This window comes from Neoarius graeffei, chromosome 8 (genome assembly GCF_027579695.1).
Source record: "Neoarius graeffei isolate fNeoGra1 chromosome 8, fNeoGra1.pri, whole genome shotgun sequence".
Taxonomy (NCBI): Eukaryota; Metazoa; Chordata; class Actinopteri; order Siluriformes; family Ariidae; genus Neoarius; species Neoarius graeffei.
Genome location: NC_083576.1, coordinates 66,912,824 through 66,939,041, shown reverse-complemented (window position 1 = coordinate 66,939,041; position 26,218 = coordinate 66,912,824). Strand labels below are relative to the sequence as shown.

Below are 26,218 nucleotides of genomic sequence, written 5' to 3'. Positions count from 1 at the left end.
ACCTGTCCACAACCTCAAACAGTCACACTCCAAACTCCACTATGGCCAAGACCAAAGAGCTGTCAAAGGACACCAGAAACAAAATTGTAGACCTGCACCAGGCTGGGAAGACTGAATCTGCAATAGGTAAGCAGCTTGGTGTGAAGAAATCAACTGTGGGAGCAATTATTAGAAAATGGAAGACATACAAGACCACTGATAATCTCCCTCGATCTGGGGCTCCACGCAAGATCTCACCCCGTGGGGTCAAAATGATCACAAGAACGGTGAGCAAAAATCCCAGAACCACACGGGGGGTCCTAGTGAATGACCTGCAGAGAGCTGGGACCAAAGTAACAAAGGCTACCATCAGTAACACACTACGCCGCCAGGGACTCAAATCCTGCAGTGCCAGACGTGTCCCCCTGCTTAAGCCAGTACATGTCCAGGCCCGTCTGAAGTTTGCTAGAGAGCGTTTGGATGATCCAGAAGAGGATTGGGAGAATGTCATATGGTCAGATGAAACCAAAATAGAACTTTTTGGTAAAAACTCAACTTGTCGTGTTTGGAGGAGAAAGAATGCCGAGTTGCATCCAAAGAACACCATACCTACTGTGAAGCATGGGAGTGGAAACATCATGCTTTGGGGCTGTTTTTCTGCAAAGGGACCAGGACGACTGATCTGTGTAAAGGAAAGAATGAATGGGGCCATGTATCGTGAGATTTTGAGTGAAAACCTCCTTCCATCAGCAAGGGCATTGAAGATGAAACATGTCTGGGTCTTTCAGCATGACAATGATCCCAAACACACTGCCTGCGCAATGAAGGAGTGGCTTCGTAAGAAGCATTTCAAGGTCCTGGAGTGGCCTAGCCAGTCTCCAGATCTCAACCCCATAGAAAATCTTTGGAGGGAGTTGAAAGTCCGTGTTGCCCAGCAACAGCCCCAAAACATCACTGCTCTAGAGGAGATCTGCATGGAGGAATGGGCCAAAATACCAGCAACAGTGTGTGAAAACCTTGTGAAGACTTACAGAAAACGTTTGACCTCTGTCATTGCCAACAAAGGGTATATAACAAAGTACTGAGATGAACTTTTGTTATTGACCAAATACTTATTTTCCACCATAATTTGCAAATAAATTCTTTAAAAATCAGACAATGTGATTTTCTGGATTTTTTTTTCTCATTTTGTCTCTCATAGTTGAGGTATATCTATGATGAAAATTACAGGCCTCTCTCATCTTTTTAAGTGGGAGAACTTGCACAATTGGTGACTGACTAAATACTTTTTTGCCCCACTGTAGAAGCCACTGCTCGCTTTAGATATATTCAGAAGATTGCTATGTGCAATGGAATCGACCCCTACAGTCTGGGAAAGAAGGATTTGTCATACGATCTCGAAAACTACCCTTCAGTCGAGTTCCCCGACATCTCGAACTGTCTGGTGTTGCAGACGTCCTTCTACACCGCAAAACAGATGAAAGCGTGGAAGAGTATGGAGGCTTACAACTTTTTTGTACGTGGCTGGGTAAAGGACCTCGGGATCAAGTCGCTGCCAAATGAATCCTGGATTGTTTTTGCCCGTGTAAATATGCTGTTTTTTTTAAGCTTTTCGTTTGCATCTTTACAATGAAGCACTGCAAGTTGAAGTGTAAACAAACAACAGTTCGCTTGATTCTCACTTGTGTTGGCTCCTATCTCTCAGGTAAATCATTCACAAAGATCATCAGAAACCCCTTTAAAGACCTGGATCTTAGTTAAACAAGACGGAGAAGTGATCATGGAGCACTGTAACTGTACGGCTGGGTAAGAATTTTGTCGTTACCTTCATGCATATGGACTTTGTGAGTAGTAAAATAAGAAACAGCTGGGGACTTTAGTGCTTCGTGACCAAAAAAAAGTACTGTAAAATAATGACACCTAGCAAGAAAAGTATTTGGAAAACACTAGGGACATACAGTGCCTTGCAAAAGTATTCATACCCCTTGAACTTTTTCACATTTTTCCACCTTACAACCACGAACTTAAAAGTTTTTTATTGAGATTTTATGTGATAGGCCAACACAGAGTAGCACATAATTGTGAAGTGAAACGAAAATGATAAAGGGTCTTCAAAATTTTAAACAAATAAAAATCTGAAAAATGTGGTGTGCATTAGTATTCAGCTGCCTGTACTCTGATACCTCTAAATACAACCCAGTGCAATCAATTGCCTTCAGAAGTCATCTAATTAGTTAATAGAGTCCTACTGTGTGCAATTTACTCTCAGCATAAATACACTTGTTCTGTGAAGGCCTTAGTGGTTTGTTAGAAAACAATGAAGAACAAACAGCATCATGAAGACCAAAGAACTCACCAGACAGGTCAGGGATAAAGTTCTGGAGAAGTTTAAAGCAGGGTTAGGTTATAAAAAAATATCCCAAGCTCTGAACATCTCAAGAAGCGCTGTTCAATCCATCATTCAAAAATGGAAAAAGTATGGCACAACTGCAAACCTACCAAGACATGGCCGTCCACCTAAACTGACAGAGCGAGCAAGGAGAGCACTGGTCAGAGAAGCAGCCAAGAGGCCCATGATCACTCTGGAGGAGCTGCAGAAATCCACAGCTCAGGTGGGAGAATCTGTGCACAGGACAACTATAAGTCGTACACTCCACAAATCTGGCCTTTTTGGAAGAGTGGCAAGAAGAAAGCCATTGTTGAAAGACAGGCATAAGAAATGTAGGGGACACAGCAATCATGTGGAAGAAGGTGCTTTGGTCAGATGAGACCAAAGTTGAACTTTTTGGCCTAAATGCAAAGCGCTATGTGTGGCGGAAAACTAACACTGCTCATCACCCTGCACACACCATCCCCACTGTGAAACATGGTGGTGGCAGCATCATGCTATGGGGATGCTTTTCTTCAGCAGGGACAGGGAAGCTGGTCAGAGTTGATGGGAAGATGGATGGAGCTAAATACAGGGCAATCCTGGAAGAAAACCTGTTGGAGGCTGCAAAAGACTTGAGACTGGGAAGGAGATTCACCTTCCAGCAAGACAATGACCCTAAACATACAGCCAGAGCTACAATGGAATGGTTTAGATCAAAGAATATTCAGGTGTTAGAATGGCCCAGTCAAAGTCCAGACCTAAATCCCATTGAGCATCTGTGGCAAGACTTGAAAATTGCTGTTCACAGACGCTCTCCATCCAATCTGGCTGAGCTTGAGCTATTTTGCAAAGAAGAATGGACAAAAATTTCAGTGTCTAGATGTGCAAAGCTGGTAGAGACATACCACAAAAAGACTTGCAGCTGTAATTGCAGCAAAAGGTGGCTCTACAAAGTATTGACGCAGGGGGGCTGAATACTAATGCACATCACATTTTTCAGATTTTTATTTGTTTAAAATTTTGAAGACCATTTATCATTTTCGTTTCACTTCACAATTATGTGCTACTCTGTGTTGGTCTATCACATAAAATCTCAGTAAAAAACATTTAAGTTTGTGGTTGTAAGGTGGAAAAATGTGAAAAAGTTCAAGGGGTATGAATACTTTTGCAAGGCACTGTAGCTGAGAGGGAGATACAAACCTTTCACCAAGCGATAACTGCAAACTCGAGCATGCTTCGACTCGACTTCCTTCGATTTCAGTGAGAGGTTCAAAAGCCACCTTTCTCGATGTCTTTTTGTGAAATCCTGTGTTCGTTCACCCTTTTTTTATTAGTTCACGGGGAACCCTGAAGAAACTTTTATCAGTTTCACGGTTGGATTGATTCAAACAACCTAAAACAACGCAAGCGTGAGGCATTTTTCATGCGAGCAATGCACCTTCTCCGTACAAACGCTTTGTCAACTGAGCTTTGGTAGACCACCAGCTAAAGTTTTGAATAACTAATGAGGCGGATGTTCAAAGTTCAAAGTTTGAACCTTGGTGCCAGCTAGCGAACCGGCCCACGTTTTCACCAGTTTTGAACGGAACCGGTGTAATCAAGGATGCGTCATGAACAGAGGACGTTGCACAATTCACAACAGGAGTGAACAGTAGGCAAGATGGTGGTGCGCATTGATTACCTGTGAACTTTTGTTCTGTTCTTGCAGATATTTGTTTTCAGTCCATTTTTTAATGAAGATTTATCCTTTTCCGTTGCATTCTCCGTTGCTGCACTTTGCTTCCTTTCCAAATTAATGACACACCTGCCGATGTCATCACGGTTCATGCTGGAAAAACCAGCTGTATTTTGATTCCAGCTGGGAACCAGGTTTATTTTTAGTCGAAATGCTCTCAAAGGGGGGGGCGGCACGGTGGTGTAGTGGCTAGCGCTGTCGCCTCACAGCAAGAAGGTTCTGGGTTTGAGCTTGGCGGCTGGCGAGGGCCTTTCTGTGTGGAGTTTGCATGTTCTCCCCGTGTCTGTGTGGGTTTCCTCCGGGTGCTCCGGTTTCCCCCACAGTCCAAAGACATGCAGGTTAGGTTAAATGGTGGCTCTAAATTGACCGTAGGTGTGAATGTGAGTGTGAATGGTTGTTTATCTCTATGTGTCAGCCCTGCGGTGATCTGGCAACTTGTCCAGGGTGTACCCCGCCTTTCGCCCATAGTCAGCTGGGATAGGCTCCAGCTTATCCGTGACCCTGCACAGGATAAGCGGCTATGGATAATGGATGGATGGATGGATGGATGGATGCTCTGAACGGTTCAAAATTTGGTGCGTGAATAAGAACGGAACTCAGTCCCTGTTGATCGAAAAGGGCTATGTTTGGAGTTCTTGCACTTTCTCCCAGCGTCCATATGGGTTTCTTTCTATCACCCAAAAAACATGGCAGTAGGTTGACTGGCTTTACTAAACTGCCCCAGGTGTGAATCAGTGTGTCAATGTTTGTGTGAATCTTGGCCTGTGATGGACTACCATCCCATCCAGGGTGTACTCCTGCTTATTATTCTCAGAACAAGGTCTGGATCCATAGAACCAAGTGGCTACTTGAAATGAATGAATAATGCATTATTGTACTAAATTCCTGACACCCCAGTGCATATGGTTACGTTCGTACACAATTGGACTTCCCAAAAAATTCTGTGTAGATGTTCGTGTGCATGTGTGTATAGGTAAATATGTACTATTTGTACGTGTCTTACTTGAACCCATCCTTGCAGACACATGTGTAACCGTTGATGGCATCCACACACTCAGCCCCATGCTGACACTTGTTCTCCAGACAGTCATTGTAGTCCTGCTCACAGTGCTGCCCCACATAACCTGGCAAACACTCGCACCTACAGCACATACACACGGCATGTACTGGACAAGCTACAATCCATGTATTGCACATCATGTGGTGTCAGAGTTTCTATACTTGACCCTCTGAACTCTGACCTTTGAGCCCTGGAGATGACACACTTACCTGTAGCCCTTACTGAGAGGCACACACTTGGAGTCGTGCTGGCAGGGGTCAAACCCAGGCAGGCAGGGGTCCACCACCTCTTCACACAGGTCTCCTAATGCACATAAACACATACACAGACAGATATAACTTCTATAACACCTGCCTACACAGCTGCCACAGCTGTATCACAGGCTGAACAGCTAAACTGTGGTAGTAAAAATTTAGCTAGCAGTTGCGTGGAGAAAGGGTCATCTTTGTGTTTGATGACTCCCTGGTGGTCTACTGACATTTTTTAGTCAGTTTTGTCAAGCTGAAGAGTGTGTGTGTGTGTGTGTGTGTGTGTGTGTTGGCAAAGCCACAATGCTCCAGGACTCTTCTGAGAGCACTAAATCATTCCTTCTGAAGCTTAAATATGGCTTCTTTATCCTTCCACCTGCTGGTGGACATCCCCTCTCTCTCTCTCTCTCTCACACACAGAACCCTCTATTCTACCACTATCTGCTTGTGGGCCTTACTGTTTTAGTGTGTAGAACTCTCGAATACAAATGTAGCGCACACACGGAAACAGATGCAGCCTCCCAGGCTCTGGATGAGCTCGCCAGCCAGGCTTGCTTCCTCAACTCTCCAGCATCCGACTCTGGGGCTTTGACTCGATATTTAGTCGAGATGCAGTTAAACATGTGTGGCCCTCTGCGGCCCGCTGTTTCCTCGGCCCAGCTCAGCATCTGCACCCGCAGCCTGGCAAATAGCTGTGGCTTTTTAATCAAATCTACATGGTAAAACTGAAGGGCATTTAAGATCAAATAGGATGTGGAGAGATCACTATAGCGCTAAACTAAACAGAAGGAACACAAAAACCGAGCAGGAGAAATAGTAACAGAGATGAGCTGGCTTGAAGGGTTGACTGATATAATCACAATGTTGTCTATATCGTTATTGTAGTAGACATGCAACTCAAAACACACCGGTAAACCCTGGTTCAAATTTGACCAAAATTATAGGAATAACTTATTACAAAAAAAAACTACATATTTAAATGTCAGGGTCTTTTGTGGAGGGGAAAAAAAAAAGAGTAAAATATGTTTTTGCGAAGGGTTCATTTACATTTTACAGCCCTCTTCAATATCAATAGCAGGATTGTGATTAAAAAAAAAGAGAACTCCAGTGTTTTTAGCCTGATTTCCATTATATATATGGGGCAGCACGGTAGTGTAGTGGTTAACACTGTCGCCTCACAGCAAGAAGGTCCTGGGTTCGAGGGCCTTTCTGTGTGGAGTTTGCATGTTCTTCCCGTGTCTGCGTGGGTTTCCTCCGGGTGCTCCGGTTTCCCCCACAGTCCAAAGACATGCAGGTTAGGTTAACTGGTGACTCTAAATTGAACGTAGGTGTGAATGTGAGTGTGAATGGTTGTTTGTCTCTATGTGTCAGCCCTGCGATAACCTGGTGACTTGTCCAGGGTGTACCCCACCTTTCGCCCATAGTCAGCTTGCCTGTGGCCCTGCACAGGATAAGCGGCTACAGATAATGGATGGATGGATATATATATATATGGATCATTCTGGAATTCAGGGTACATTTCACGTCTCTGAGATAAACCTTTTGTTATTTCCCACAAAAGAAACCTTTATTGAATCAGTTTTTACCAATAATGCAAATTATGACAAACTTTTACCAATAGCAATGCTTGATGTACATTTTAGACCCAATTTATTCATAAAACATTAACTACATGACTCCCACCCCTCCCCCCACATCATTGGCTGTCTTCGACTACTGACTCATACATTCAACTTGAATAAATGAAGTGATTCAGTCTAACAATCTGTTTTATGGGACTTATTCTATGAACTGTTATAAAATCAATTGCATCGAAAGTCTATTTTCTGTATTATGTGAAATTTTAGTAATAAATTTTTTTATCCATCCCAATGTTCTCATGAACTCTGTTACCAACCCGCATAAAATCCACAAAGACTTTTAATAACACGCATGACACCTGCACTGAGTGATGTTGCTTCCTCTGGCAGGAAACTTTAGAAAGGCAATGAGGTATGTTATGTTTCTTCTCTTATTAATTTGAACAAAATGTTGAGGATGCACCAAGAGTAGATTAATTATTCGTCAAATCTGTTATGGTGATATTGGAGTGAATCTCTCACTTCTTCTTCTTTTGGCTGCTCTTGATTAGGGGTCGCCACAGCGGAGTGAATCTCTCGCTCATTTTTTAAAAACAACGATATGATTGAAAGCCATAAAATTCTGTTTTTACACATGCCATGTGGTCGCTAGTTTAAGGTTAGCATGTGGAGTTAAGACACAAAATGGTGGGAAATGTTAACTCTGTTATCATCAATTTTGTTAATGGATCGCCCAGTTTAATGATAATAACAGAGTTGACGAAAGAGTCAACACTTGAAATGTACCTGCAATTACAGAATGAGACACACACACACACACACACACACACACACACACACACACACACACACACACACACACACACACACACAGTGGTGCTTGAAAGTTTGGGAACCCTTTAGAATTGTCGATATTTCTGCATAAACATGACCTAAAACATCATCAGATTTTCACACAAGTCCTAAAAGTAGATAAAGAGAACCTGGAGAACAAAGGAGATTTCTGAGGACCTCAGCAAAAGCGTTGTTGATGCTCAGCAGGCTGGAAAAGGTTACAAAACCATCTCTAAAGAGTTTGGACTCCACCAATCCACAGTCAGACAGATTGTGTACAAATGGAGGAAATCCAAGACCATCGTTACCCTCCCCAGGAGTGGTCGACCAACAAAGATCACTCCAAGAGCAAGGCGTGTAATAGTCGGCGAGGTCACAAAGGACCTCAGGGTAACTTCAAAGCAACTGAAGGCCTCTCTCACATTGGCTAATGTTAATGTTCATGAGTCCACCATCAGGAGAACACTGAACAACAATGGTGTGCATGGCAGGGTTGCAAGGAGAAAGCCACTGCTCTCCAAAAAGAACATTGCTGCTCATCTGCAGTTTGCTAAAGATCATGTGGACAAGCCAGAAGGCTATTGGAAAAATGTTCTGTGGACAGACGAGAACGAAGTAGAACTTTTTGGTTTAAATGAGAAGCGTTATGTTTGGAGAAAGGAAAACACTGCATTCCAGCATAAGAACCTTATCCCATCTGTGAAACATGGTGGTGGTAGTATCATGGTTTGGGCCTGTTTTGCTGCATCTGGGCCAGGACGGCTTGCCATCATTGGAACAATGAATTCTGAATTATACCAGTGAATTCTAAAGGAAAATGTCAGGACATCTGTCCATGAACTGAATCTCAAGAGAAGGTGGGTCATGCAGCAAGACAACGACCCTAAGCACACAAGTCGTTCTACCAAAGAATGGTTAAAGAAGAATAAAGTTAATGTTTTGGAATGGCCAAGTCAAAGTCCTGACCTTAATCCAATGGAAATGTTGTGGAAGGACCTGAAGCGAGCAGTTCATGTGAGGAAACCCACCAACATCCCAGAGTTGAAGCTGTTCTGTATGGAGGAATGGGCTAAAATTCCTCCAAGCCGGTGTGCAGGACTGATCAACCGTTACCGGAAACGTTTAGTTGCAATTTTGCTGCACAAGGGGGTCACACCAGATACTGAAAGCAAAGGTTCACATACTTTTTGCCACTCACAGATATGTAATATTGGATCATTTTCCTCAATAAATAAATGACCAAGTATAATATTTTTGTCTCATTTGTTTAACTGGGTTCTCTTTATCTACTTTTAGGACTTGTGTGAAAATCTGATGATGTTTTAGGTCATATTTATGCAGAAATATAGACAATTCTAAAGGGTTCACAAACATTCAAGCACCACTGTGTGCGTGCGTGTGTGTGCGCGTACACACACACACACACACACACACACACACGCACGCACGCACACAAAAACACACATTTTGGAAATGAAGCTCTAAATCTATATAATTTATTTTTTCAAACATGGAACTACGTACACAATCAATGTAGCTCACAGGAAACACAAAAGTGCCTCATTCCCTGCCTGATGGTCCATAAAACCTTCGGGAAAAGCATAAAATAACCCAAATTACTTTTTACTGTATTGCACCAGTGTTGGAAAATTACCTAAAACTACATAACAGCTTTGACATGACTTCCCTTCATGTCTGTCTCATCCTTAAACCTTCACTGTTAGACTGTAACTGACATTACATTTGAGTTATACAACTGAATATGGATCAATTCAACTCAAGCCCTTACACTTGTATTATAAGTGAGTTTAGTACAGACAGGGTTTAATTGAAGTTATCCGTGCTTATTGGCTATATGCTACAGATAAATTGGATCGAGATTATGTTGAAAGACGCTGACACAGTTCTTAATCAAGGAACAGAGTAGGACATTGTGACTTGATCTTTTCCCACGGTGTCCTGTACCTTATCGTAAGCCTTGATTATCTCTCCTGAATAGCAACACTATGGATGTTTCTCATCTCATCTCATCTCATTTTCTTCTGTTTATCTGGGGCCGGGTCACGGAGGCAGCAGTTTGAGCATGGAAGCCCAAACTTCCCTCTCCCCAGACACCTTGGCCAGCTCCTCAGGAAGAACACCGAGGCGTTCCCAGGCCAGCCGAGAGACATAGTCCCTCCAGCATGTCCTGGGTCTTCCCCGGGGCCTCCTCCCGGGGGGACATGCCTGGAACACCTCCCCAGGGAGGCGTCCAGGAGGCATCCGAAAGAGATGCCAGAGCCACCTCAGCTGATTCCTCTTGATGTAGAGGAGCAGCGGCTCTATTCTGAGCTCCTCCCGAGTGACTGTGCTTCTCACCCTATCTCTAAGGGAGCGCCCAGCCACCCTGCGAAGGAAACTCATTTCGGCCGCTTGTATCCGCGATCTTGTTCTTTCGGTCATTACCCAAAGCTCATGACGATAGGTGTGGATTGGGCGGCAGTCGAAGGCAGGGGCCTCGACGACCTGATCCCAGAACACAGCGGCTAGCTGTTGGGACATGGAATGTCACTATGGATGTTTCTTCACTCATTGTGTTTATGTCAAATTATTTGTTTGTAGAGTCTGAAATTTTTGATTTGGTTTCATGCTGCACATTATTAAACAAAACAAAAAGTAAAAAAAGGGTTATAGGGATAAAAACCTATTCATAAAATGTTCTCTAAGAATTGCAGCTACTAAAGTATCAAAGAGTCGTTGAATGTCTCCAACGACTCTTCAATACTAGCATAGCTGCAAGTTAAAGACTTGGTCTCAAAGTCAACGCCAAGAAGACCAAATGCATGAGCATATCAAAATCTGCACCACAGTTCAAACTTGCTTATAAGCTCAAGCAGGGGGATCAGGATATTGAGCAAATATCATCCTTCAATTACCTGGGCGCGTTTGTAACTTCAGATGGCCGATTTGAAAACGATATACGTAGGAGAATTGTGTTACCTAAGGACGCTTTCAACAAAATGAAGAACTTGTTCATAGATAGTTTATCAGCTGTGCTAAAAATACGCCTTCTCAAAACCTTCGTGTGGTCTGTGTTGTTATACGGATGCGAGTCGTGGACCTTCACAGCAAAAACGCGGCGGAATATTGCAGCTGTGAGGATGTGGTTTTATCTGCGTATGCTCAAGATTTCATACATGGATTGAATTACAAATGAACAAGTTCTCCAACATAGAGGCCAAAACAGACAACTCTTGACAACGGTTGAATGATGCCAACTCAAGTTTATTGGATATTACATAAGGAAAGGATGACTAGAAGAATTGTGCCTTGGAGGAAGAATTGATGGAAAGAAAGCCCGAAGTAATCAAAGAAGACTTTATTTGCACAATTTCTAACCCAACCTCAAAAGTGCAAGAGTGCTCTAGAGTGCTACTAGAAATCGAGAGAAGTGGCGCTACATCACTCAAACATGGTTCGCTTCAAGCCCGGATCGGGTTCGGCAGTGACGACAAAAGCGACGATGAAGAATTACGTCTTCAGGACAAACCTTGGTCAAGTGTGTTAAATAGTAACACTAAATAAATGATTTGATCATTATAAGCATTTTGTGCATTGCACCCAGTGTTTATTTTTGGTTAGGTTAACATGGAGCGGTTTTGGGCTGAAGTGCCCTTGAGCAAGGTACCTAACCCCTAGCTGCTCCCCGGGCGTTGTAGTATGGCTGCCCAGTGCTCTGGGTATGTGCGTCTGCTCACTTGTGTGTGCGCGCGCGTGTTCACTGCTTCAGATGGGTTAAATGCAGAGGATGAATTTCACTGTTCTTGAGTGTGCATGTGACAAATAAAGGCTTCTTCTTCCTCTGCTTCTTCTATTTTCTGTTTTTTGTTTGTCGTTCCAAATAATGAGAACATTTTTGCACTATTACGACTCTGTCCTTTGGCTCAGTTTGCACCTCGCGGCTCAGGTTAGCAGCTCGCACCTACACCACACACCTTGAAACCAAACAACGCAGCATGTTTGGTTCACTTGATGCATTTTTTTCTCTTTTTCCACCTTGATAAATGGTGCCTTTATAGTTATGTTTATGTTTTCTCTGAATCAACTACTTTTCCTTCCTGTCCAACTGTAACAATTTCAATTTCTTTCCAAGCTTTTTAAATTATTATATGATATATACATTTCTTCGTATTCTTTTTCTTCCTTTTCTGATTTATGATCATTTACAATGACAATCAGGTGTGAGTGGGCACCCTGTTTTATTTAAAGAACAGGGATCTATCAAAGTCTGATCTTCACAACACATGTTTGTGGAAGTGTATCATGGCACAAACAAAGGAGATTTCTGAGGACCTCAGAAAAAGCGTTGTTGATGCTCATCAGGCTGGAAAAGGTTTGGACTCCACCAATCCACAGTCAGACAGATTGTGTACAAATGGAGGAAATTCAAGACCATCGTTACCCTCCCCAGGAGTGGTCGACCAACAAAGATCACTCCAAGAGCAAGGCGTGTAATAGTCGGCGAGGTCACAAAGGACCTCAGGGTAACTTCAAAGCAACTGAAGGCCTCTCTCACATTGGCTAATGTTAATGTACATGAGTCCACCATTAGGAGAACACTGAACAATGGTGTGCATGGCAGGGTTGCAAGGAGAAAGCCACTGCTCTCCAAAAAGAACATTGCTGCTTGTCTGCAGTTTGCTAAAGATCATGTGGACAAGCCAGAATGCTATTGGAAAAATGTTTTGTGGATGGATGAGACCAAAATAAAACTTTTTGGTTTAAATGAGAAGCGTTATGTTTGGAGAAAGGAAAACACTGCATTCCAGCATAAGAACCTTATCCCATCTGTGAAACATGGTGGTGGTAGTAGCATGGTTTGGGCCTGTTTTGCTGCATCTGGGCCAGGATGGCTTGCCATCGTTGATGGAACAATGAATTCTGAATTATACCAGCGAATTCTAAAGGAAAATGTTAATATTTAATATGACTGAGCTGCCTCGATTAGCATGACCACTTGCGGATCAGTCTAATATTGTAAAAAAATAACATAAAATCTGTCATAAAGTCTGAAGTCTGAAATAATTTTCTCAATGCATTCGACCCACATTCTAGTTCACTCAGATATTCAGATGCTCATGTTTTCATCTGCACCGAGTGTGATTGCTGCATTCTCACCTGTGTAAAAGGTTAAAAACACATCAAGGTTCGAGTCAAATGTTTCATGTGTCTAAGCACCTGAAAGCATAGTTGGTAAAAAAAAAAAAACCTGGGGTGTGTATGAGTGCAACAAAAGAGTGAATTCTGCATAGGAGTGTGAGTGAAGAAGAGGAAAACTGTTTACAAGAGTTCTAATTGTGGACCTGCTTCGAGGCTTCCCTTCTCGTCAACCGCTCGGCTTTATACAGCAGCTGTGTGTAGGGCAAGACTACAGTTTTGGCTTCCAGTCCAAAGCTGGTACCAAAGTTGGCGTACACACACACACACACACACACACACTCTACCCGCTCTCAGAGGAGGATATAATAATTAGACTTCCTGTGAGTAATAACAGGGCTTGCTGAAAACAGCTGCATCTTTCCTCCCAGTCCTGCAGTACACAAGCAACAGCCTTTACTCTAACATCGCTGAGTCAGGACGCCTGTCACACTCTTGCTTTTTGTTTAGAACACATTACCCTCTTACAGTTTTTATATTATTTCAAAGCGACCTTAACTGTATAAGGTGCCAACGGACAAACAAGGATTGGGGTTATAGCCTCGTAGCAACGTAACTAAAATTGGCTAACAAAGCAATAACACGGGGAGGAAATGCACTCCTTGAACAATGTAATCCAGTGAATGGGATTTGACCTGGTCTCTCATTGCTAAACTGTGTGTGTGTGTGTGTGTGTGTGTGTGTGTGTGTGTGTGTTTATATACTACTGTGGACCAAATGTCCCCACAAGCACAGTGAAATCTGACAATTTTGACCTTGTGGGGACATTTGGATGGTCCCCACAAGGAAATTGCTGTTGTTGTGTTTAAAAAAAAAAAAAAAGAGCCAAAAAAAGTTTCCTTTTCATTACTGAGGTTAAAGGAGATACGCAGAGACATGGCCTCACTTTTTGTTTATAAATACTTTGAGACCTCAAGAATGGCACAGGAATGGTTTTAAGCATTAAGTCTAATATAGTAATTTTTATGATTAAAGTGATTTATATAGGTAGTAGTCTGAGTGAATGACCTTGACATCTGTGATGTCACAGTAGGAAGTCTATTGATCTCATCGCCATTTCCGCTAAACTAAAACACAGAGCTGACTGCAACTTCGATCCTCCATTTTGAGCTAATTTATCGCCATGCCACGTAGATGTGTTGCTGGTGGGTGCAGCAACATGACAGAAGGTGGATTTACATTGCATTCATGGCCCAAGAATGTTCAAACTGCAAAGATTTGGACGTGTTTTGCGAGAAGTTCATGGGCAAATTGGGTGCCTACGAAGTGGTCTCTGTTCTGCACATTTTACTGAAGACTTGTACGAGACCTCTGATCTGTTGAGGAGCGTTGGCTATAAGCCCGTATTGAAAGAGGGTGCAGTACCAAGAATTAAAGGAAAAGAAAACTACAAGAAAAGGAAAGTAAGTTCAGTTGCACCAGTTCTCCCGGAGTGTGAGCCGAGCAGTAATGGCGGAGTACTCAGTATGGAGAAAATGGAGAATGAGTGGCGCAGCTGTCTGATTTCTCCACTGGATATGCTTGCCTCAGCAGCAATATCTCACCCTTACGTGGAAGAAGTGAATGAACGAAGAACTGAAAGTCAGATTGTTTCAAAACAATCGGCCACAAAATCGGCCTTCAAGAAGCGAGAATACAGGCGGGTAAGCTGCGACTCTTATTTGGATACATCACAGCAACAACAATACTTATTATTCACCTGCATTTAGATTAATATATGTAACTTGTATTGTGTGTTTAAGTTACCGGTATAAGATTATTTAATTTGCTTCAGAATGTGATTGTCTCAGTTCATCTGATTATTTAATTAGCCTTTTACGTTTTATCAGTGAAAATGCATGCATGTACATGTATGTTGCATAAGTTATAACGCCTATCCTGTTTTAATGAGAGTCACATGAGACTGTCAGTCCAATTCCATCCAATTCTCTAGACGGCTTTATTCTCTGGCTTTATTTCGTAAGGTGTGGGCCTCCGTGGCCGACGTGTTACTATCGGATTCACTTTCCGATGGTTCGAACTGATACGGTTCTGCGTGTATAACAGTAGCATGTACACACACACTCCAATTTCAGGACTATCACAGTCAGATGTATTACTATCTGAGGAATCCGAAGAATCTCCAATAAATCCAAACGAAGAGGCCATTGCAACCACTCTTGCCTGCCGAGTCTGGCTTTGGTCTATAGCTGTCAAAGGCCTTGGCCTTAAAACCGGTTACCGCTGTGACATCACGCACTCAGGGCTGGCTGGCTCAGTGGGGCAGCTCGAATGCCAACTTTGTGGTTGATTTTAACTCTCAAAAATATATATTTTTATTCCCATTTATGCAGCATACAAGAGTCAAGGATGGAGATGTTATCCACTCAGAAATGTATTTAAAAATAAAAGGTTCTGCGTATCTCCTTTAAGGTTAGGGTTAGGTTTACATACAGGCACAGCATTAATTAACTGCAATAATAATTATGTCAGTGAAGGTCCTCACAAGGATAGTGAGAAAAACGTGCGTGTGTGTGTGTGCGCAAGCTCTAATAACTGTAAGCCATCAGTACTGTAAGCCAGGTTTTGGACAGCACCTCTGTAGTTAGAAGGGCAGACGCAGGTGTAGTTGTTGATGCCGTCCACGCAAGTGGAGTTATTCTCACAATCATTGTCTTCACAGTCATCGGGGTTCACCTCACATCGCTGGCCCTCAAAACCAGGCATACACACACAGCTGGAATGGGACAGAAACAGAGATAGGCTGCTGTTATCTCTGGTGGAATGGTGTTTGAGAAAATCATGTATCCAATTTTTTTTTAAATCTTCTTCACACACGACTTCATATTCTAAAACCTCAGGGAAACAGAAGCATGCAAGTGATCCTAAAACACAGAGCTAATCCAGAATCTTAACTACTAAAACCTAGTTAGTATAACTCTAGGCATTATGCATTATTATTATATATACAGGACACTTTTTCGATGGAAGGACACTTTTTTCAATGGAATAAAAACATGTGTTCTATTCCCTTCTAGCAGGTTTCATTCATTTGGTTTGATAGCGTGCAATATTGTTAGCATATCGCTTATCCTACGTGTATTACATCACTCTGCCCAATGGAGAATATGGTTTACGATATTGCATGGTTGTCAAGACAATATGACGTCACACGTCAGTGACGTAAAACTTCCACGCTAGCGAGCGACTGTGACAATTTGTAAACAAACATGGCCGCCAGGTTTGCTTTGTTAAATGCGTTAGATTTTGAGAGAATTTTGAAAGAGAAAGATGCGTTGAACACCCGAAAGGAATGTGTATGTATAATGATAATAATAATATTGGCTGGCTTTTTTTCATGGTATATCAGACATATTCCATTCAGCTAGCATGATATTGAACTCATCTTCGATTTATTCAGTATCATGCTAGCTGAATGGAATATATCTGATATACCATGAAAAAAAAAGCCAGCCAATATTATTTAATTATTGTTATAGCCGTCAGTAAATACGAGGTTTTAGTAATGTTTTACATTTCCCCTTAACTAACATTATATCCAGTAGGCATGTAATGGTACATCATGTGATGATAAATCACGATACATATTCATGACGATTAGAATTGATGAAATAAAAAATGAGTCGCGATTATTATCAGACTAACTAATCTCAGTTTTTCCTAGCTGTAATTGCATTGTTTAAAGAGCAGAGCGCATGGAAAAGAGCGGGAATACATGTGACTTCACCCTAAGTGGACGTAACACAGCTCTAATGCTGTGAAACACACACACACAAAACACATCTAAAATCCTACATGGCCAACAGTGACAGATAAAACATGTCTTGGGCATTTCTGTCTCAAATTTTTACACAAAATCGGTCTAATAAAACAAACAAACAAACAAACAAACAAACAAACAAACAAACAAACAATATTGGACTTTATCAAACATTATTAGTTTTTCTTTTATAAAACATAATATACATTTCTGAAGTAAGCTACATAATTACTCATCTCATCTTCTCTAGCCACTTTATCCTGTTCCACAGGGTTGCAGGCAAGCTGGAGCCTATCCCAGCTGACTACGGGCGAAAGGCGGGGTACACCCTGGACAAGTCGCCAGGTCATCACAGGGCTGACACATAGACACAGACAACCATTCACACTCACACCTACGGTCAATTTAGAGTCACCAGTTAACCTAACCTGCATGTCTTTGGACTGTGGGGGAAACCGGAGCACCCGGAGGAAACCCACGCGGACACGGGGAGAACATGCAAACTCCGCAGAGAAAGGCCCTCGCCGGCCACGGGGCTCGAACCCAGGACCTTCTTGCTGTGAGGCGACAGCGCTAACCACTACACCACCGTGCCGCCCTACATAATTACTGTATTTGTTAATTTTTTTTTCTCCTAACATCTTCTCCCACTTCTATATGGGGTTGATGGATTTGATGAGTCTCTTCCATACTGCATGATTGCTCACTTCTTGTCCAGACAGGCTTTCTCTCTTACGTCCATTCTAATACTTTCTAACCATCTTCGTTTCGGTTTTCCTCTTTTTCTTTTTCCTTCCACCTCCATATTCATCACTCTTCTACCAACATACTCCTCCTCTTTCATCACATGACCATACCACTGCAACCTCCTTTCCTGTACTTTCTCTGATATCTTCCCCACTTTTTAATTATTTCGTTTCTAATCCTGTCCCTCTCTCGTCACGCCGCACATCCACCTCAGCATCCGCATTTCCGTGGTATCCAGCTTCTTCTCATGAACTGTCTTCACAGGCCATGTTTGTGCAGAATACAGCGTCGCTGGTCTAACCACTGACTTGTACACTTTTCCTTTCACTCTCACACTTATTCTCCGGTCACACAACACTCCCGACACTCTTTTCCAGTTTCTCCATGGGCACTGTATTCGATGCATTACTTCCTCATTCCTCATTCAATTGGAAGAGTATCAGGAGTGTTGTGTGACCGGAGAATAAGTGCAAGAGTGAAAAGACAAGTGTACAAGTCAGTGGTTAGACCAGCAATGCTGTATTCAGCAGAAACATGGCTTGTGAATATGTCTGCGAAGGTTCTCAGTCATCCAGGTCATTGTAAACTGTAGGTGCTAAAGAAGGCAACTGGACTTGCTTGAAATTCTTGAAGACATTTCACCTCTCATCTGAAAGGCTTCTTCAGTTCTGTCTGACTAGTGTGGAGTTCCAGGTATTTATCCTCTAGTGGACCAAAAGCAACCCTAAGGAGAGTCGTTGAGGTCACGTGGGTTGTTGACCCTCTCAGTCATCCTGTAGGTGTTAGGGTCACTGGAGGCTGGATGTGAATATTGTTAGCAGCCTAGAGGGTCATTAGGGTGATCTGTGGGTCGTTGGTTCTCTCTGCCATCGTGCGAGTCATTGAAGTCTTGGTGTGGATGTGTATTCAGTTTTCTGGGAAGTATGCCAAGGACTGCATTGTAGGTGGCTGATAAGTGGTGTCTCAGGCCAAGTTTACCTTAGGCTACGTTTACATTACGTCGAATCAGCGGATCATCAGATTAACGTTCTTAAAACGATTCGCGTTTACACTAAAACCGTTAGCCGTGCACACAGCAACACCAATACGCGGATACGCTCGGCTCCGCAGGCATCCTGCGCTCCAAATCACTCCGCCCTGAACAGCGAGTGCCCTCTGGAGGGTGCGCACTCCGGCCCTGCGCAGCTCACAGAGCGCGCGAGTGAAGTGAACAAGCCACGATTCGGGACTGAGCCGCTGTGTGTGAGATCCCAGCGCATATCACTTATTACTTGCAAGTGGAAGGATGGCAAGCCTAAAGACAATCATAACTACACAATGGGCAGTATTTGCATCAGTATTTGCAGTATTTTCATACTTTTATACTCTTTAATGAAAGGTGATACAAGGCGGAAGTCTGCGCCGTTTTTCATCAGTCGCGTCACATGACCAACGCCAGCGAATCAGGAAGGTGGATGTCACAGTGACGTTGTCCAATGAGACGCCAGCTAGAGCTCAGCACAGCGTATCCGCGTATTCTGAATGTTTACACAGCACCGGAGCTGATACGATCTAGATTGAATACGTGGACGCTGGCGGATTCCCGTTTCCCCGCTTTTTCAGGGGGGTTAATGTAAACGGACAGTGCATCCGCGAAGAAAACGAGACAGATACGGTCTAGTGTAAACGTAGCCTGAGACCGTATCTGTCTCATTTTCTTCGCGGATGCACTGTCCGTTCACATTAAAACGCCAGGAAACGGGAATCCGCCAGAGCCCACGTATTCAATCCAGTTCGTATCTGATCCGGTGCTGTGTAAACATTGAGAATACGCGGATACGCTGTGCTGAGCTCTAGCTGACGTCGTCATTGGACAACGTCACTGTGACATCCACCTTCTTGATTCGCTGGCGTTGGGATCTCACACACAGCGGCTCAGTCCCGAATCACTGCTCGTGCGCTTCACTCGCACGCTCTGTGAGCTACGCAGGGCCAGAGTGCGCACCCTCCAGAGGGCACTCGCTGTTCAGGGCGGAGTGATTTGGAGCGCAGGAGGAAGCGCTGAGCCGCACTGAGGTTTATTTACATATTTCAACCTCCTTCAGGCGCTTAAACTCAGTGAGAACATGAACATCACAGCCAGGTGTGTTTATTTGCTGGAGAAGGTGTTCGCTTGCCATCCTTCCACTTGCAAGTGGTGAGTGACTTGCGCATGCCCGATATGCACTGGGATCATGTGACGTGCCATCTAATTAGTCATGTGATTAGCGTATCCGTGTATTGGCGTTGCTGTGTGCACGCGAATCGTGTATTGGCGTTGCTGTGTGTACGCGAATCGTTTTAAAAACGTTAATCTGATGATCCGCTGATTCGAAATAATGTAAACAGGGCCTCAGACCACCTCCTCTGTTCAGTGATGGTCGTTCCAGGTTGATGAAGATGGCTTCTTTTATTCCTCTTTCAAACCACCGGTCTTCTCTGGCTAGAATGCATTGCAGTCCTGAAACGAGTGTCCTTTGTTATTGAGATGAAGATAGACTGCAGAGTTCTGGCCTGAGGAACTCAACGACTCTCCTTAGGGTTGCTTTTGGTCCACTAGAGGATAAATACCTGGAACTCCACACTAGACAGACAGAACTGAAGAAGCCTTTTAGATGAGAGGTGAAATGTCTTCAAGAATTTCAAGCAAGTCCAGTTGCCTTCTTTAGCACCTATGTCCTGTGAAGAAGGTTCATGAGAAACTGTATTGGTATTTTAACTGTATTTGTTAAAAATACATATAAATGTTTATTTTTATAATTTTGTTCAAAATGTTCTGTAATATTTTACATCTGAAGTGTTACTTGATGCCTTTTAATTATTTTTTTATTTAAAATACATGATTCTTTAAAAAAAATCAAAATTCATTTGAATTCCATGCCATAAAAAAGAAAAGTAATAAAGACATCTACAAATGGATATGCTTTCTAATAATTTATGCACAAAAGGGTTAAAACCAACTCCTCTTGGACAGTTGATTGTTTATATAGGCTGGTGTTTAGGTCTCATCTCATCTCATCTCATCTCATCTCATCTCATCTCATCTCATCTCATCTCATCTCATCTCATCTCATCTCATCTCATTATCTCTAGCCGCTTTATCCTGTTCTGCAGGGTCACAGGCAAGCTGGAGCCTATCCCAGCTGACTACGGGCGAAAGGCGGGGTACACCCTGGACAAGTCACCAGGTCATCACAGGGCTGACACATAGACACAGACAACCATTCACACTCCCATTCACACCTACGGTCAATTTAGAGTCACCAGTTAACCTAACCTGCATGTCTTTGGACTGTGGGGGAAACCGGAGCACCCGGAGGAAACCCACGCGGACACGGGGAGAACATGCAAACTCCACACAGAAAGGCCCTCGCTGGCCACGGGGCTCGAACCCGGACCTTCTTGCTGTGAGGCGACAGCGCTAACCCGGCGTTTAGGTCAAATCTGTCAATTCCTTAAAACAGAACAAACAGTTACGCTGTATCCGAAATCACTCATTACTCACTCTGTAGTGGACTATACAGTGAGCTCGCCATTTTGTAGTGCTGTCTGAATGTATAGTGAAAATTATTACACCCTATATAGTGGACTCATAGTATCCCACAATGCATCGTGAAAAGTAGTGTACAACCGATGGTCACTAACCAAGCAATATATACCATCATGCATTGCAGTCGTGCATTTTCACAGAGCTATAAAAACTGTTTTATAAGGACCGTTAAGTATTTTAAACTGAGTATAGCAGTAGTTTGTTTTCCCCTAAGACAACGGGCATGAGACAAATTTATAAGTTGTGGCGTGAAAATGGCAATAATATTGTAGTGTGTTGGGGTGAATGGCCGGAGGAAGAAATACATTATAAACGGACATTCAAGTACAATTAAAAATAGTAAGAGAATAGCAAATAAGCTAAAATAGAATAAGACAGATAAAATACAAGAATAAAAGTTACAGTGCAGAGCGAGGAATTAATCAAAGGCCTCAAATCTGATTTAATAAAAGGCAGCGGCAAAGAAGAAAGAAAGAAATAAAAAGACCGTGTTCAAAAAAAAGAAGAAAGCATTCAGCCTTGATTTAAAAGAACAGAAAGATGCAGCAGACACAAAGTACTTTGTATTTATTAATGTGGAAAATACGCTCAGTATAATATGGATTCATCACAAAAATACGGTACATGCATGTATTTATTATTTTGAAAACCCACCAGCCGACTGATCTGGCACGTTTTAATTGTGCGACAGTAATGACGTAAATAACGGCACAGCGGAGTAATGTCCAAAAGTGTTTTTTTTTTTTATTTTACCGATGAGCTCACTATATAGTCCTCTATATAATAATTCCCTAGATAGTGAGTAGGGAGTAGTGAACGAGTGAGTGATTTCGGACACAGACTTAGTTTCTTTAAAAAAAAAAAAAGGGTGCGGTTTGTGATGTCACATTGTCCATTCTGCAAATTATTAAAGGACTGGAGTTTCAATTGATTTTGAAATGGACTTTTGCTTTTATGTAGCAAGGGACATATTTTGGCGACTTGCAAATAAACTGCTGAGAATAACAAAAACGGAGCAAAATCGAGATTCAGATACTAAAATAGAGTTCATGTACCTGTGATAAATGAGAGCAGGTTTACTAACACTTAATTAGACGGCAAGGTATTTGGGATGATGGAGGACATGGGTGCATTATCAATTTGCCTACAAATGTATGTTCGTAGATCCTGGTTTGTTTGTTTTTTAATCTTAGGCAGTAAAACACATTTAACAATTTATTATTCTATGCGGATTGCTTTTAATGGTTTATAATCACATGTTCAGGAGTACTTTAAGGTTTCCTTTTGAACCCTACCGTATGTTGTGGCTTGGCACCATTGGTGACTGAGGCTTCGGGGGAAGCGCTGTGTTTGATAAAGTCTTGTCTCCATGGAGACTTGCCACAAAAGACCAGCAACACTTATCTCACCCAGTAACCAGCTCATATACTTACTGGTGCCACCCAGGCACCTCCAACTGAACCCTCCCCACCACACGCCACTCAGACGTCCAGATTTCAGAGATGGCTCTAGCTCAAAGGGCAGCAGCTAGGCTGGAGTCAATATATCATACTCACTCCCCCAGCACTGACATCAGCCCACGCCACAAACGCGCACCCTGACCCCACTTCATCCAAATGGCTCACCGCAGCCATTTCATTGCTGTTTTTGTAATGTCAAATGGAACCTGACGCAGGGCTTATTTGTCACTTGTCTGGACGCCGAGGCCTCTCAGTATTCGAATGGAAAGGGCAGAGCTGCATGCATTTAAAATGTTACAAGGTGATTCAGGAGGCAGAGAGTGTCCAAAGGCAGGACGTTTATTGGGACATTAAAAATCTGGCACCTGGCAAATAGAGTTGAAATGTAATGTGTTTCGCAGCAATGCTGTCAGTGTGTAGTTTAAAGACAAAGATTGCCAGAATGGAGATGATGTCCGAGCAGTAAAATAACCCTAAGCACGGTCGGATTGAGAGCACAGTGTGTACCTGTAATGGCCATCCTGACCAGGAGAAAGGTGACATGTGCCTCCATTGATGCAGGGTTGGCTCAGGCAGGCATTCGTGAGGATCTCACAGTTCCGTCCCTGAGATAGCAGAAAAAGACAAACAGAATTTATAGCTGTGATATGACTCATACTCACATGTCTTTAACTCTTACACAGCATCTGTGTTGCAAATAATGTATAATAAAACTTGTACATAAGATCATGAGTATCAGAATTATATAAATGTGTACCCAAGACCCATTTCGATCACTCAAGGTACTTGTTAACCTGATGCTATACAGTACGTAGATGCATTCATCACACCGAGCCACATTTAACAACCTAAAAGTCACGCAGTGCTATATGTTATAACACAAATTCCACGACTGCTATAAAGATTTGACGCTTCAGCCATACTTTCCAACAAGAAACCTAAAAAATTGGCTATCAAGTATAATAAGCTGATTTGAATCTGAGTTCAATCTGATTAACAAGAGGCACATTTAACAAGTTGAAATCTTATGAAGATTAAATAATCAAATGCAACACCTAGATATGCACGAAGTTACAATCAGAACCTACAGCACACACTTCGCTTAGATTTGTGTAAGCAAAGTTGTTTTTTTGTTTTTTTAAATACGTGCTCATTTTGAACTTGATGCCAGCAGCACATTTAAAAAAAGCTGTGACAGGGGCATGTTTACTACTCTGTTACATCACCTCTACTTTTAAGAACAATGTAAATGTTTGAGAACTGTGGAGACCAATTGCTGTAGTTTGGAAAGTGAAATATTGTCCCATTCTTGCCTGATATACAACTTAATTTGCTCAACAGTTTGGGGTCTTCTTTGTGCTTCATAAAACACCAAATGTGTTCAATGGGAGACAGGGCTGGACTGTAGGCAGGCCAGTTTAGCACCTACACTCTTTTGCTATGGCGCCATGCAGTAGTAATATGTGCAGAATGGGGTTTGGCATTGTCTTGCTGAAATAAGCAAGGCCTTCCCTGAAGACAGAGAGAGAGAGAGAGAGAGAGAGAGAGAGAGATGGGGAAGTCGAAGATACTGTATTAAAATAGAGACCTGAAGGCAATTTTTTTATTATCAAAATTCTATTTATCCCATTTTATTAAATATAGGAATGCATTTTTGATAGCTATTTTGTCACTGCTATAGCAAGTTATGAGTGTTTGAAATATGCTCTGTAATATATCAGTCCATATGTCAAAACAATGGCTGTAAACGAGATTCGTTGAGACCTGTGTGAGACATCGTAGGACGGAAGTAAAACGTACAGTGGAAATCAAAGTGACCAACATCTGCCAACGTTGTCAAAAGACGTGCGCACCCTCTTTCGAATGCTGATGTAATCAAGCCGGAAGTTTTGTTTGTTTTGATAGCAATCAGGAAAGTTTGAAAAAAGTAGACAGTAATCGTCATTTAAACTCGTTTTTGTGCAATATTTCGTTTGGAAAACAGTTTTCAAAATGGCGGCACTGACACCTGGCTGACACTTGACGTTTTGAAGTCTCGCACAAGTCTCGTGAAGATCGCGCGGATAAGCGACGCCTGCCGTGGACCAAATGAACTAAATTCAACACGGCTAAAAACCGAATAGGCCGATAAGTATAATATTTAATTGCAATTAGTTGCCAATACGAGTCACGATATAAGGTTACTAAAACCGAAAATGTAATTAAGAAATAAAGCAAGTTTAAAAATGACTTCAGTTCTCCTTTAAGACAGACAGAAACAAAGAAATTAAGAGATACACACATAGATGTTAGAAAAGAAGATAGAGAGAAAGAAAGAAATAGACAGACAGACAGATTAAAAAATGGAATACTAAGAGGCCTAGGAAGAACAATATAGTGCTTTCCACTGTAAGCACTATAATGATGTGGTGTCTGAATTTTGACAGAATTACAAGTAAAGCCAGTGTTTCAGTCATAGCCTTTACACACACTTTCTGCACATGCTTGTACATCCAGACCCAGAGGTCAGAAAGAGAGAGGAAGACTAAACTGCCAGTAAACACAATACATTTTACATTCCTCTGGAGGAATTATCGGCAGCTGGAACATGCTTTATTGTGTTCGAGTCTTCTGAAATGGGTGTAACAGGAGCTCTTTCAATGTCACTACAAATGTCTGGTTTGGGTTTCTCCTTCCCACATCCTGGCCCAAACAGGACAAAAAGCAGAATAATGTGCACAGATCCATTTAGCACTCCATAGCTGTCGCCAATTTCCAGTTTCAGACGAAAAAACCCTTCTGCTTTGTTTATTTCCACTCTACCACTCACAGCTACTGTGTCTGGTTGTTTTCTTTCTCGCCACCTCTATACTGCTTGCACTTGATTCACTGCCTGCATTTTAATAAATCTGGACTCAACAGAGAAAGAGAAGAAAGCTAAGGGAAGGGAAGGCTGTCAAAATGGAACAGAGCCTGAAAAACACACACACACACACACACACACACACACACACACACACACACACACACACACACACACACACCTGTTTTAACCTTGGGTGCAGGGATTTTAATTAAAACAGGAGCCTTTTTTTTTTTTGTCGCGGGCAAGAGGTGAAACTCTTATCCGCTCAACTTCAGACAGACACTGACAGGAATCCCATAACCAATCAAAAGACACCGCGCGCGCACACACACACACACACACACACACACACACACACACACACACACACACACACACACACACACACCCCCCAATACAATACTGCCCAACTAACTGTTTTTGAATTGTAATCACTATTCTTGGCTTCACCCTTCACTAATTCATTCATCTTCAGCACAGCTTTATCCTGGTCAGGGTCATAACAGATCCGGAGCCTATCCTGGGAATACTGGGCGTGAACTGGGAATACACCAGAGATGGTACATCAGTCCAGTCAATCACTGATTGGGCAGATTTCATACACACTTTCACACCTAAGAGCAATCTAATGTAACTAATGCCTCTATTGGCATTTTTTGGGAGGTGGGAGGAAACCAGAGAACCCTGAGGAAACCCATAAGAACATGGAAAACACCAGGTAGACAGTAACCTGAGCTCAAGATTGAACCAGATTAACTTAACAGATTCAGCCATGAGTAGGCATATAGGTTTATAATATACTGTGTGGAAAAAAAATTGTTCCTAAATTGTCTGA

The 26,218-nt window shown here is 42.5% G+C and overlaps 1 protein-coding gene across 1 annotated transcript in view; it reads right to left on the bottom strand.

The window, feature by feature from the left end:
- The window catches only part of slit3 (slit homolog 3 (Drosophila)), a 368,151-nt gene that overhangs the window by 47,703 nt on the left and 294,230 nt on the right, over nucleotides 1-26,218 (bottom strand). Inside the window, exons 27-30 of the mRNA XM_060928048.1 lie at nucleotides 23,046-23,143; nucleotides 15,580-15,719; nucleotides 5,355-5,448; nucleotides 5,089-5,226 (exon numbers count right to left, since the gene is read on the bottom strand). Coding sequence (XP_060784031.1) covers nucleotides 5,089-5,226; nucleotides 5,355-5,448; nucleotides 15,580-15,719; nucleotides 23,046-23,143 — 470 coding nt within the window. The remainder of the gene's footprint in view (nucleotides 1-5,088; nucleotides 5,227-5,354; nucleotides 5,449-15,579; nucleotides 15,720-23,045; nucleotides 23,144-26,218) is intronic.